The sequence below is a fragment of the Elephas maximus genome, chromosome 9 (assembly GCF_024166365.1).
Source record: "Elephas maximus indicus isolate mEleMax1 chromosome 9, mEleMax1 primary haplotype, whole genome shotgun sequence".
NCBI lineage: Eukaryota > Metazoa > Chordata > Mammalia > Proboscidea > Elephantidae > Elephas > Elephas maximus.
Window position 1 is genome coordinate 44,072,331 of NC_064827.1, and position 13,394 is coordinate 44,085,724.

At 40.2% G+C, this 13,394-nt stretch overlaps 1 protein-coding gene across 6 annotated transcripts in view; it reads left to right on the plus strand.

The window, feature by feature from the left end:
- Positions 1–13,394, plus strand: part of UNC13B (unc-13 homolog B) — a 196,452-nt gene that overhangs the window by 78,483 nt on the left and 104,575 nt on the right. For 3 of the 6 annotated variants that reach the window (XM_049896494.1, XM_049896495.1, XM_049896496.1), the window contains exon 8: positions 5,094–5,129. The exons of the other annotated variants lie outside the window; for them this stretch is intronic. In XM_049896494.1, coding sequence (XP_049752451.1) covers positions 5,094–5,129 — 36 coding nt within the window. The remainder of the gene's footprint in view (positions 1–5,093; positions 5,130–13,394) is intronic. 6 annotated transcript variants of the gene reach the window in all.

A 13,394-nucleotide genomic window follows, 5' to 3' on the forward strand; every position in this document is an offset into this window, starting at 1 on the left:
TATGGTAGGTGTTTAATTTTATAAGAAACTGACAAACTGTTTTCCAAAACATTGTGAGAAAGCATTCTCACAAACAAGTGAGAGAGTTTCAGTTGCTCCACATCCTCATTAACTCTTGGTATGGTCAGTTTTTTTTCCTTTGTCTGCTTTTTAAATGTGGTTGTTCCTTAGCCACCCCCTCTTAGGCATTCTTTTTTTTTCTATCCTGCACTCTCTGTCTCAGTGTTTTTATTTAGTTACATTTTTATTCTTATTTATTTATAGTTTTTTTCTTTTTTTTGAGTATCTACTTTATGCTAGGAACTGTTTAGACAGTGAAGATACAATAAGAACGAAGCAGAAAAATCTCTGCCTGTATGGTAGCTTGTATTCTGAAAACCTCCAAATCTGCATCTTCTTCTCCATATCCCTTTCCTGAGCTCCACACCCACTTATCCAGGTGCCTACTGGACATGCTCATTCGAGATATTCCATAGGTGCCTCAAAGTCAATGTATCTAACACTGAATTCATCATCTCCCTCAACCTGGCCCCCTTTTGTATTTTTTTCCTCAATGAAGTCACATTCACCCAGTAGCTCAAGCAAGGCTATATCATGTACTCCTTGCTCCTACATTAAAGTTACTCATTAACGCTATTGATTTTACCTCTAAAAATTTCGTAAATTTGTATCTATTCTCTCTACCCCTTCTGCTGCTTCCCTAGTTCAGGCCGTCATCATGTAAGTGCAGACAACCTCCTTACCAGCTTCCCTGACACCAGTCACCAGTCCTTTCTACCTACCAACTATTGGCCACACTGTACCACAGTTCTCCTTCTGTAATGGCAAATCTGATCCTGTCTTTCTTTGCTAAAAAATTGTGATGATTCTGTGTTGCCCTTCAGATAATTCCAAATTCCTAGCATTACTTAATTTCTAAATATTACACGAAGTTCTTTCCTAACCCTGAAGTCTCACATTCAGATGTGTTAGAACTATTTTCAGTTCACTGAATGTGTCAGGTTCTCTCTTACTTCTAGGCCTTTGCATGTGTAATTTCCTTTTCCTAGAACATTTCTCCCTTCCTTTTTTTCGGTATGCCTAGCTAAACCTAATATCCTCAGTTGTTCTACTACTAGTGAGATATTTTAATGCATGTTAGGGGTTTAGGGTGGGGCAGGAAACTTGCTTAATTAAATTTGTATTATTTCTCTTATAATGGTACTGGGCGGAAGTGGTGAGAAAAGGGGACTGGTTGGAGAGAGTGTATGACCGTTATTATTTTCATGGGTTAGGGACGGACTCAGTAGATGGGATCAAATCATTCATTTGATATATGCATACGATAGATGCTTATTGCCATGTACAAGAAACTGCTATGCATTGCTATGGAGTGTCCAAAGATAAGGCAGTATCCTGTAGGAAGAGGCTTCTTTGGGTTCAGAATTTCAGTAAGAAATAGCGTTGTAACTTGCCTGGAGCAATCTAGGCTGAGAGATGTGTTCTGAAATTCTATGTGATTATTTTTTAGTTTTCTTTTAAAAGAAAACAAGGTAATTACCCTCTAGCAGTTGCCATGCAACTGTGATAAAGACTGGGGAATTTTCTTATAACCTACCCACCCATGGCACACTAAACCAGTATACCCTTTCTAAGGGGTAAGAAGAAAATACCTAGGTGGCAGGAAGAAGGTAAATACATATGATGAAAATTGGCTCTTATTGTAGAGTTAGCCTGGGACTGATTAATTAGTGGCCCCATATCTCTCAGATTGGGGGTTAGTTCAGGCAATGAAACCAGCCTGAGTTGACATCATTTGATGTCCCAGAATTTTGAGTCTTAGGGAAAACTTTCCAAGGAGCCACACCCCCGAAACTCTGAGGGCTTTCTAGACCAGACATTGAAGATCCCCCAGCAGACATTAGGACTATAAGAGTGTGCAGATCTGGGAGATGTTTTTTTCCTGCCACCTATTTATTGGGAATCTGTAAGGCAGGCAAACACATGGTAACATGGTGAAACAAGAAGTGCTAATTGCTCACCATGTTCCAGGGGCTATGCCAAGCACTTTATATGCCTTTCTTTTTTTTTTTAATTTTTATTAAGCTTCAAGTGAACATTTACCATTCCAATCAGTCTGTCACATGTAGGTGTACATACATCTTACTCCCTTCTCCCACTTGCTCTCCCCCTATTGAGTCAGCCCTTACAGTCTCTCATTTCGTGCCAATTTTGCCATCTTCCCTCTCTCTCTATCTTCCCATCCCCCCTCCAGTCAAGAGTTGCCAACACATTCTCCCATGTCCACCTGATTTAATTAGCTCACTCTTCATCAGCATCTCTCTCCCCCCCACTGACCAGTCCTTTTCATGCCTGATGATTTGTCTTCAGGGTCTTTTCATGAGAATTTGGGGTCTGTATCCCATTGGTCTCCTGCTCACTCAGGAGTTGTCTGTTGTGCTCCCTGACAGGACAGACATCAATTGTGGCCAGGCACCAACTAGTTCTTCTGGTCTCAGGATAATGTAGGTCTCTGGTTCATGTGGCCCTTTCTGTCTCTTGGGTTCTTAGTTGTCGTGTGACCTTGGTGTTCTTCCTTTGCCTTTGCTCCAGGTGGGTTGAGACCAATTAATGTATTTTAGATGGCCGCTTGTTGGCATTTAGGACCCCAGGCGCCACAATTCAAAGTGGGATGCAGAGTGTTTTCATAATAGAATTGTTTTGCCCATTGACTTAGAAGTCCCCTCAAACCAAGTTCCCCAGACCCCAGCCCCTGCTTCGCTGACCTTTGAAGCTTTCATTTTATCCCGGAAACCTCTTTACTTTTAATCCAGTCCAATTAGGCTGACCTTCCTTGTATTGAGTGTTGTCTTTCCCTTCACCCAAAGCAGTTCTTATCTACAGATTGATCAATAAAAAGCCCTCTCCCTCCCTGCCCACTTTGTAACCACATAAGTCTGTGTTCTTCTCCGTTTTTTCTATTTCTCAAGATCTTATAATAGTGGTCTTATACAATATTTGTCCTTTTGCAACTGACTCATTTTGCTCAGCATAATGCCTTCCAGATTCCTCCATGTTATGAAATGTTTCAGAGATTCGTCACTGTTCTTTATCGATGCGTAGTATTCCATTGTGTGAATATACCACAATTTATTTACCCATTCGTCCGTTGATGGACATCTTGGTTGCTTCCAGCTTTTTGCTATTGTAAACAGAGCTGCAATAAACATGGGTGTGCATATATCTGTTTGTGTGAAGGCTCTTGTATCTTTAGGGTATATTCCGAGGAGTGGGATTTCTGGGTTGTATGGTAGTTCTATTTCTAACTGTTTAAGATAACGCCAGATAGATTTCCAAAGTGGTTGTACCATTTTATAATCCCACCAGCAGTGTATGAGAGTTCCAATCTCTCCGCAGCCTCTCCAACATTTATTATTTTGTGTTTTTTGAATTAATGCCAGTCTAGTTGGTGTGAGATGGAATCTCATCGTAGTTTTAATTTGCATTTCTCTAATGGCTAATGATCGAGAGCATTTTCTCATGTATCTGTTGGCTGCGCCTTTCTTATATAATCCTTTTAATAACCCAAAGAGGCTCATGCTATTATTTTTCTCATATTACAGATGAAAAAACATCTGTAGTAACTTTTTAAAGATTGAGCTAATAAGTGTCAAAGCCAGAATATCTTAGGTTTCCTTGACTTCAAAGCCAGTATTTTTTTTTCCTTTAAACCAGCATTTTTTTTTTTTAATTGTGCTTTAGGTGAGAGTTTACAGCTCAAGTTAATCAATTTAATTTCTCATATAAAAATTTATACACATATTGTTCTGTGGCATTAGTTGCAATCTACAATGTGACAGCACACTCCCCCTTTCCACCCCGGGTTCCCTGTGTCCATTTGCCCGATTCCTGTCCCTTCCTGCCTTCTCATCCTGTCTCCGAACAGGAGCCATCCATTTGGTCTTGTGTATCTGACTGAACTTAGAAGCACCCTCCTCACGTGTATTATTCTTTTATAGTCCTGTCTAATCTTTGAAGAGTGGACTTCAGAAATGGTTTCAGTTCTGGGTTGACAGAGTGTCCAGGGGCCATAGTTTTGGGAGTTCTCCAGTCTCTGTCAGACCATTAAGTCTGGTCTTTTTATGTGAATTTGAGTTCTGCTCTACACTTTTCTCCTGCTTCGGCGCCGGGACTCTCTGTTGTGTTCCCAGTCAGGGCAGTCATTGGTGGTAGCTGGACACCTTCTAGTTCTTTTGGTCTCAGACTGGTGAAGTCTCTGGTTTATGTGGTGTTTTAGTTCTTTGGGCTGGTATTTTCCTTGTGTCTTTGGTTTTCTTCATTCTTCTGTGTTCCAGGTGGGATGGGACCAATTGATGCATCTTAGATGGCCACTCACTAGCTTTAGACTCCAGGTGCCACTCACCAAAGTGGGATGCAGAACGTTTTCTTAATAAACTTTGTTATGCCAACTGACCTAGATGTCCCCCATCAAAACCAATATTTCCGACTATGAAGCTGAATTACTCCTTGTTTCTTGGAATAAAGGCCTAGTTTTAGTAATTTTCTTTGTCACATTAGTTGCCTCAAATTCAGTTTGGGTATGGGATGGAATTTAATACTGAATTTTTGACATTGAAAATTGAGTAGAAAACGTTTTTCAGTTTTCTCCTGTCTTTCAAAACTTCTGTTTTAGTAGGTTTTATTTAAGGTTTCTAGGCAATTCTTAGAGGCAGGAGATCCATTTTTTTCTAACTTTGGCTAAGGAAAGGTATCAAAACTCCTCGATGATGATGTTCTGGGGGAGACTTAGGCCAGAGGAGGTTTAAAAGACTTTGGAAGCAGTAGTTCTTAGATTTTTTTGTTTGTTCATTTTTGTTTTGTTCTGTTTCTTTTTCCCTTTGTAGTGAGTGAGAGAGCAAGAGTACTTTGTAGATTTGTCACATGTTCAGTAGAAGGCAGATGCTTTATATGTTATGTAAAGTTAGTGGAATACAAGTAGGACAGGTTCAAGTAAGGTAAGGTATATGATATTTGCTGGGATGGGGAAGTGATCTTTGGATTCGTCCTAAGTTATCTCTGTCACTCTTCTTTGTGACCATTTGCTATTTTCTTAGGTCACTGGACTTATTTGGGCTGGGGAGAGCAGCAGAGTACGTAAGAATTTGAATTCCTTATAATTTTCTTGCTCTTAACCTTTAACATACTACCTCTGAACCATAAAGCTGGATATTCATGCGTACAAGCATATATAATTCCATTCTCCCCTCATATCCCACTGTAATCTTAGGAGACAGTTGCCTGCAGTGGAATGTTACATCCTTTCAGGCTGTTTTCTTGAAGACTTCTTGTGTGTGTGTGTGTGTGTGAGAGAGAGAGAGAGATTGACAGAGACAGAGAGAGGAATTTCAGCCCAAAGTCCCAGTCATACTCCTGATAGGATCTCCTGATTTTTCTTCACCAGGGATAAACAGCACCATCAGTCTTATAAAGTTGTAGAATGTCCTCTTCTTAGGTTTCTTGTCTAAGGAGTGCAGTGACCAGAGGGAAGGCTCATTTTGGGAAGGGAATGTACTAGAGTCAGGATCACTGATGTGCATTCTGAATCATTTGGGTTTCTGTCTGCATAATATGGATATTGGGGAGAATATGCAGCATAGACTGATCTTTCGTGTTTATTGGTATAGTAAAGTGTGAACGCACCACACGTCTGTCAGTTTGTTACACTGTGCGTTGCTGTGATGCTGGAAGCTATGCCACCAGTATTCAAATACCAGCAGGGTCATCCATGGTGGACAGGTTTCAGCTGAGCTTCCAGACTAAGACAGACTAGGAAGAAGGACCTCGCAGTCTATTTCTGAAAAAATTAGACAGTGAAAACATTATGATTAGCAGTGGCACATTGTCTGATAATGGTGCCGGAAGATGAGCACCTCAGGTACTCAAAATATGACTGGGAAAGAGCTGCCTCCTCAAAGTAGAGTCAGCTTTAAGGCCGTGGATGGAGTTAAGCTTTCAGAACCTTCGTTTGCCAGTGTGGCATGACTCAACATGAGAAGAAACAGCTGCAAACATCCATTAATAACCACAACATGGGAGGCGGGGCCAAGATGGCTGACTCAGTAGAAGCTACCTTGGATCCCTCTTGCAACAAAAACTCGGAAAAAAAAGCGAATCAATCACATATATGACAATCTATGAACCCTGACCATCAGACACAGATCTAAAGAGTTGACCTGAGTGACAGGTGAGTGAAAAGCTGCGTCCTGAAGCAGCAACTGCCTCTGGATCTGGTGTCCGGCACCACAGCCTTGAGCCCTCGCGGTTCCCTGGTGCCAAGTGGTGGGGCTGATTGCGGCTTGCTGAGGCGGGACAGGCACGGGACACAGCCCTCGCCCCTAGCCCCCTGGGGTAACCTCTGTAAACACTCAGCCAGCGCAAGCAGGCTGCACACTGACGCGGCTAACGAGAGAACGAGCAACCCTGGGGAAGCAGTGACTGTTTTTGGAGCCTGGAGCCAGCGTCCCAGTCAGAAAACCTTGGTGCCGGGCTTTGGACTGGGCTCAGGGGAGCTGAGCACGGCTTCCTGAGACGGCACAAACACGGGAGGCAGCCCTAGCCCCCTGAAGTGACCTTGGGGGAAGTCCAGCCAGCGCATGCAGGCAGCGCAGTAACACGGCTGACAGGAGGAGAAGTTACCGGGAGGCAGCAACTGGTTTTGGAGCCTGGAGTGCAATGTCCCAGCTGGGGAACCTTGGTGCTGGGCTTTGGACTGGGAGCAGAGGAGCTGACCACAGCTTCTGAGACAGCACAAGCACAGGACACAGGCCTGACCCTCGGGGGGCAATCTCGACCCAGCCAACGCAAACAGGCTACACGCCCCTCAGGAATCTCAGATAAAACAGTCATCACCAAGCAAGATAAGTAACTTTGTCTATATTCCTGGGTGCTACTCTCTCCTATCTATCTGATCCCTCCCCTCCCTTCCCAGGTGGCTTCATTAACATTGGAATTTCCTGGGCCAGGGAGTAAAGTGCTTTGCTTTTTTTTGTTTTTGTTTTTGTCTTTTCCTAACCCATTCTTCTAGCCTGAGAGAACCTAGACTCAGTGCCTTCGAGTCCCAGGGACGAAAAAATCCTTCCCTGACTTCCCGAAATTGGAATAAAAATACAGAACCAGCTCAAGCCAAGCATATGGGATCCACAGTCTTGGGCTTTCCTCCCTACACGGAACAGGGTGGCTATTATAATGCAAAGGCAATTCTAATAGTGATCTGACTAGAAAGACAAGATTTTTCCAGGTCTGATATCTCTACCTATTAAACAGAGCCCTCACTGACCCACAACGGGAACTGAGGGCTGAAGCTCCACCCAAACCATCTAGCCTCCTGCCAAAGGGGGCTGAGGATAGTGACACCTACCAATCTGTAGAGGTACGTGCATTGGGTGCCTAAGGTACAGCTGCAGACCCACCCACCAAAGTGCTTTAGGAATAGAGACACACCTACCTCACTGGCACTTGGGGGAAGCCTGTCAGCATCCTGCCCCCCCGCCGGAGTGTGACCCCCTGCTGCTACTAGAATCTGGTGCACACAACTATCACCACTACTCCTCTAAGTGAATCAGTGACAGTCTACACCACACACGTGGTGACCCAAAATCAGATTCTACTCAAGAATAGTGAATGGACTCTTAGGTTTATATACCTGGTAACAGCCCAAACCAGCTGGTAATAGGACATAAGTGATTCAAAGGCCACAACAATCAAGGCAGCGCAATCTAGTAGCCCATCTACGTATATTGAAAGAAAACAAAACAAGATAAGACTCAGTGAGCAAATATAAAATAAGAGAAATCATTACAATATCTTATAGATGGCTTAGAGACAGCAGTCGATACCAAACCACATAAAGAAGCAGACCATGATTGCTTCTACAACTCCCCAAATTAAAGAATCAAAATCTTTCCCAAATGAAGATACAAATCCTGGAATTGCCAGATGCAGAATACAAAAAACTAATTTACAGAATGCTTCAAGACATCAGGGATGACCTCAGAGATGAAATAAGGCAATCTACAGAAAAAGCCAAGGAACACACTGATAAAGCAGTTGACGAAATCAGAAAGATTATTCAAGAACATACTGGAAAAATTAATAAGCTGCAAGAATCCACAGACAGATAGCATTCAGAAATACAAAAGATTAACCGTAAAATTACAGAATTAGACAACTCAATAGGAAGTCAGAGGAGCAGAATCAAGCAATTGGAATGCAGAGTGAGGGAGTTGGAGGGTAAGGCAATTGACACCAATATAAAATTGACAGTATAAATTGACACCAATAAAAAGTATATATATATAAAATATATATATAGTTGAAGAAAAACCAGATAAAAGAATTTAAAAAAATGAAGAAACCCTAAGAATCACATGGGACTCTATAAAGAAGAATAACTTGCATGTGACTGGAGTTCCAGAACAGGGAGGGTTAACAGAAAATACAGAGAGAATAGTTGAAGATCTGTTGGCAGAAAACTTCCCTGGCATCGTGAAAGATGAAAGGATATCTATCTAAGATGCTTATCGAACCCCATATGAGATTGATCCAAAAAGAAAATCACCAAGACATATTATCATCAAACTTGCCAAAACCAAAGATAAAGAGAAAATTTTAAAAGCAGCCAGGGATAAAAGAAAGGTCTCCTACAAAGGAGAATCAATAAGAATAAGTTCAGACTACTCAGCAGAAACCATGCAGTCAAGAAGGCAATGGGATGACATATACAGAGCACTGAAGGAGAAAAACTGCCAGTCAAGGATCATATATCCAGCAAAACTCTCTCTCAAATATGAAGGTGAAATTAAAACACTTACAGATAAACACAACTTAGAGAATTTGCAAAAACCAAACCAAAGCTACAAGAAATACTAAAGGAAATTGTTTGGTCAGAAAATCAATAATATCAAAACAGGGAATCATTGAAGTCATTATGTAAAAGATCACAATAATCAAAAAGAGGGACTAAATACAGGAGGCATAGAACTGCCATATGGAGAGGAAAACAAGGTGCTATAGGATGATACAAGTTAGGTTTTTACTTAGAAAAATAGGGGTAAATGTTAAGGTAACCACAAAGAGGTATAACAACTCCATAACTCAAAATAAAAACCAAGAAAAACATAATGACTCAGCAAACATAAATTCGACTACTATGAAAATGAGGAGCGCACAATTTACAAAGAAAAACGTCTCAGCAAAAAAAGTAAGTGGAAAAATGAAATTGTCAACAGCACACACAAAAAGGCATCAAAATGACATCACTAAACACATACTTATCTATAATTATGCCGAATGTAAAGGGACTAAATGCACCAATAAAGAGACAGAGAGTCTCAGACTGGATAAAGAAACACGATCCGTCTATATGCTGCCTATAAGAGACACATCAGAGACTTAGAGATACAAACAAACTAAAACTCAAAGGATGGAAAAAAAGATATCAAGCAAATAACAATCAAAAAAGAGCAGGAGTAGCAATATTAATTTCTGACAAAATAGACTTTAAAGTTACATCCACCACAAAGGATAAAGAAGGACACTACATAATGATTAAAGGGACAATTTACCAGGAAGATATAACCATATTAAATATTTATGCACCCAGTGACAGGGCTGCAAGATACATAAAACAAACTTTAATAGAAGTGAAAAGTGAGATAGACACCTCCACAATTACAGTAGGAGACTTCAACACACCACTTTCGGAGAAGGATAGGACTTCCAGTAAGAAGCTCAATAGAGACACGGAAGACCTAATTGCTACAATGAACCAACTTGACCTCATAGACCTATACAGAACACTCCACCCAACAGCTGCAAAGTATACTTTTTTTTCTAGTGCACATGGAACATTCTCTAGAATAGATCACATATTAGGTCATAAAACAAACCTTTGCAGAATCCAGAACATCGAAATATTACAAAGCATCTTCTCAGACCACAAGGCCATAAAAGTGGAAATCAATAACAGAAAAATCAGGGAAAAGAAGTCAAACACTTGGAAACTGAACAATACCCTGCTGAAAAAAGACTGGGTTATAGAAGACATTAAGGAGGCAATAAAGAAATTCATAGAATGCAGCGAGAATGAAAACACTTCCTATCAAAACCTCTGGGACACAGCAAAAGCAGTGCTCAGAGGTCAATTTATATCGATAAATGCACACATACATAAAGAAGAAAGAGCCAAAATCAGAAAACTGTCCCCACAACTTGAACAAATAGAAAGTGAGCAACAAAAGAACCCATCAGGCACCAGAAAAAAACAAATAATAAAAATTAGAGCTGAACTAAATGAATTAGAGAACAGAAAAAGAATTGAAAGAATTAACAAAGCCAAAAGCTGGTTCTTTGAAAAAATTAACAAAATTGATAAACCATTGGCTAGACTGACTAAAGAAATACAGGAAAGGAAACAAATAACTCGAATAAGAAACGAGAAGGACCACATCACAACAGAACCAACTGAAATTAAAAGAATCATATCAGATTATTATGAAAAATTGTACTCTAACAAATTTGCAAACCTAGAAGAAATGGATGAATTCCTGGAAAAACACTACCTACCTAAACTAACACATTCAGAAGTAGAACAACTAAATAGACCCATAACAAAAAAAGAGATTGAAACGGTAATCAAAAAACTCCCAACAAAAAAAAGCCCTGGCCCGGACGGCTTCACTGCAGAGTTCTACCAAACTTTCAGAGAAGAGTTAACACCACTACTACTGAAGGTATTTCAAAGCATAGAAAATGACAGAATACTACCCAACTCATTCTATGAAGCCACCATCTCCCTGATACCAAAACCAGGCAAAGACATCACAAAAAAGAGAAAATTTTGCAAAAATCCTCAAAAAAATTCTAGCCAATAGAATTCAACGACATATCAAAAAAAATAATCCACCAAGACCAAGTGGGATTTATGGTTTAATATTAGAAAAACCATTAATGTAATCCACCATATAAATAAAACAAAAGACAAAAACCACATGATCTTATCAATTGATGCAGAAAAGACATTTGACAAAGTCTAACACCCATTCAATATAAAAAGTGTCAGCAAAATAGGAGTTAAAGGAAAATTCCTCAACATAATAAAAGGCATCTATACAAAGCCAACAGCCAACATCATTCTAAATGGAGAGAGCCTGAAAGCATTTTCCCTTGAGAACGGGAACCAGACAAGGATGCCTTTTATCATTGCTCTTATTCAACATTGTGCTAGAGGTCCTAGCCAGAGCAATTAGGCTAGACAAAGAAACAAAGGGCATCTGGATTGGCAAGGGAGAAGTGAAATTATCTCTATTTGCAGATGACATGATCTTATACACAGAAAACCCTAAGGAATCCTCCAGAAGACGACTGAAACTAATAGAAGAGTTTGGCAGAGTCTCAGGTTACAAGATAAACATACAAAAATCACTTGGATTCCTCTACATCAACAAAAAGAACATCAAAGAGGGAATCACCAAATCAATACCATTCACAGTAGCCCCCAAGAAGATAAAATACTTAGGAATAAATCTTACCAAGGATGTAAAAGACCTATACAAAGAAAACTACAGAGTACTAGTGCAAGAAACTAAAAGGGACCTACATAAGTGGAAAAACATACCTTGCTCATGGATAGGAAGACTTAACATAGTAAAAATGTCTGTTCTACCAAAAGCCATCCATACATACAATGCACTTCTGATCCAAATTCCAATGACATTTTTTAATGTGATAGAGAAACAAATCACCAACTTCATATGGAAGGGAAAGAAGCCCCGGATGAGTAAAGCATTACTGAAAAAGAAGAAGACAGTGGGAGGCCTCACTCTACCTGATTTTAGAACATATTATACAGCCATAGTAGTCAAAACAGCCTAGTACTGGAACAACAACAGACACATAGACCAATGGAACAGAATTGAGAACCCAGATATAAATCCATCCACATATGAGCAGCTGATATTTGACAAAGGCCCAGTGTCAGTTAATTGGGGAAAAGATAGTCTTTTTAACAAATGGCGCTAGCATAACTGGATATCCCTTTGCAAAAAATTGAAACAGGACCCATACCTCACACCATGCACAGAAACTAACTTCAAGTGGATCAAAGACCTAAACATAAAGACTAAAACGATAAAGATCATGGAAGAAAAAATAGGGACAACGTTAGGAGCCCTAATACAAGGCATAAACAGAATACAAAACATTACTAAAAATGACAAAGAGAAACCAGATAACGGGGAGCTCCTAAAAATCAAACACCTACGCTCATCTAAAGACTTCACCAAAAGAGTAAAAAGACCACCTACAGATTGGGAAAAAATTTTCAGCTATGACATCTCCGACCAGCGCCTGATCTCTAAAATCTATATGATTCTGTTAAAACTCAACCACAAAAGGGCAAACAACCCAATCAAAAATTGGGCAAAGGGTATGGACATGCACTTCACTAAAGAAGATATTCAGGCAGCTAACAGATACATGAGAAAATGCTCTCGATCATTAGCCATTAGAGATATGCAAATTAAAACTACGATGAGATTCCATCTCACTCCAACAAGGCTGGCATTAGTCCAAAAAACACAACACAATAAATATTGGAGAGGCTGCGGAGAGATTGGAACTCTTATACACTGCTGGTGGGAATGTAAAATGGTACAACCACTTTGGGAATCTATCTGGCATTTTCTTAAAAAGTTAGAAAAAGAACTACCATACAACCCAGAAATCCCACTCCTCGGAATATACCCTAGAGAAATAAGAGCCTTCACACAAACAGATATATGCACACCCATGTTTACTGCAGCACTGTTTACAATAGCAAAAAGCTGGAAGCAACGAAGGTGTCCATCAACGGATGAATGGTTAAATAAATTGTGGTATATTCACACAATGGAATACTCCGCATTGATAAAGAACAGTGACGAATCTGTGAAACATTTCATAACATGGAGGAACCTGGAAGGCATTATGCTGAGTGAAATTAGTCAGATGCAGAAGGACAAATATTGTACAAGACCACTATTATAAGATCTTGAAAAATAGTTTAAACTGAGAAGAACACATTCTTTTGTGGTTATGGGGTGGGGGGAGGGAGGGTGGGAGACGGTTATTTACTGATTAGATAGTAGATAAGAACTACTTTAGGTGAAAGGAAGGACAATGCTCAATACAGGGAAGGTCAGCTCAACTGAACTGGACCAAAAGCAAAGAAGTTTCTGGGCTAAACTGAATGCTTTGAAGGTCAGCAGAGCAAGGGCGGGGGTTTGGGGACTATGGCTTAAGGAGACTTCTGAGTCAGTTGGAAAATAAATTCTATTAAGAAAACATTCTGCATCCCGCTTTGAAGTGTCGTGTCTGGG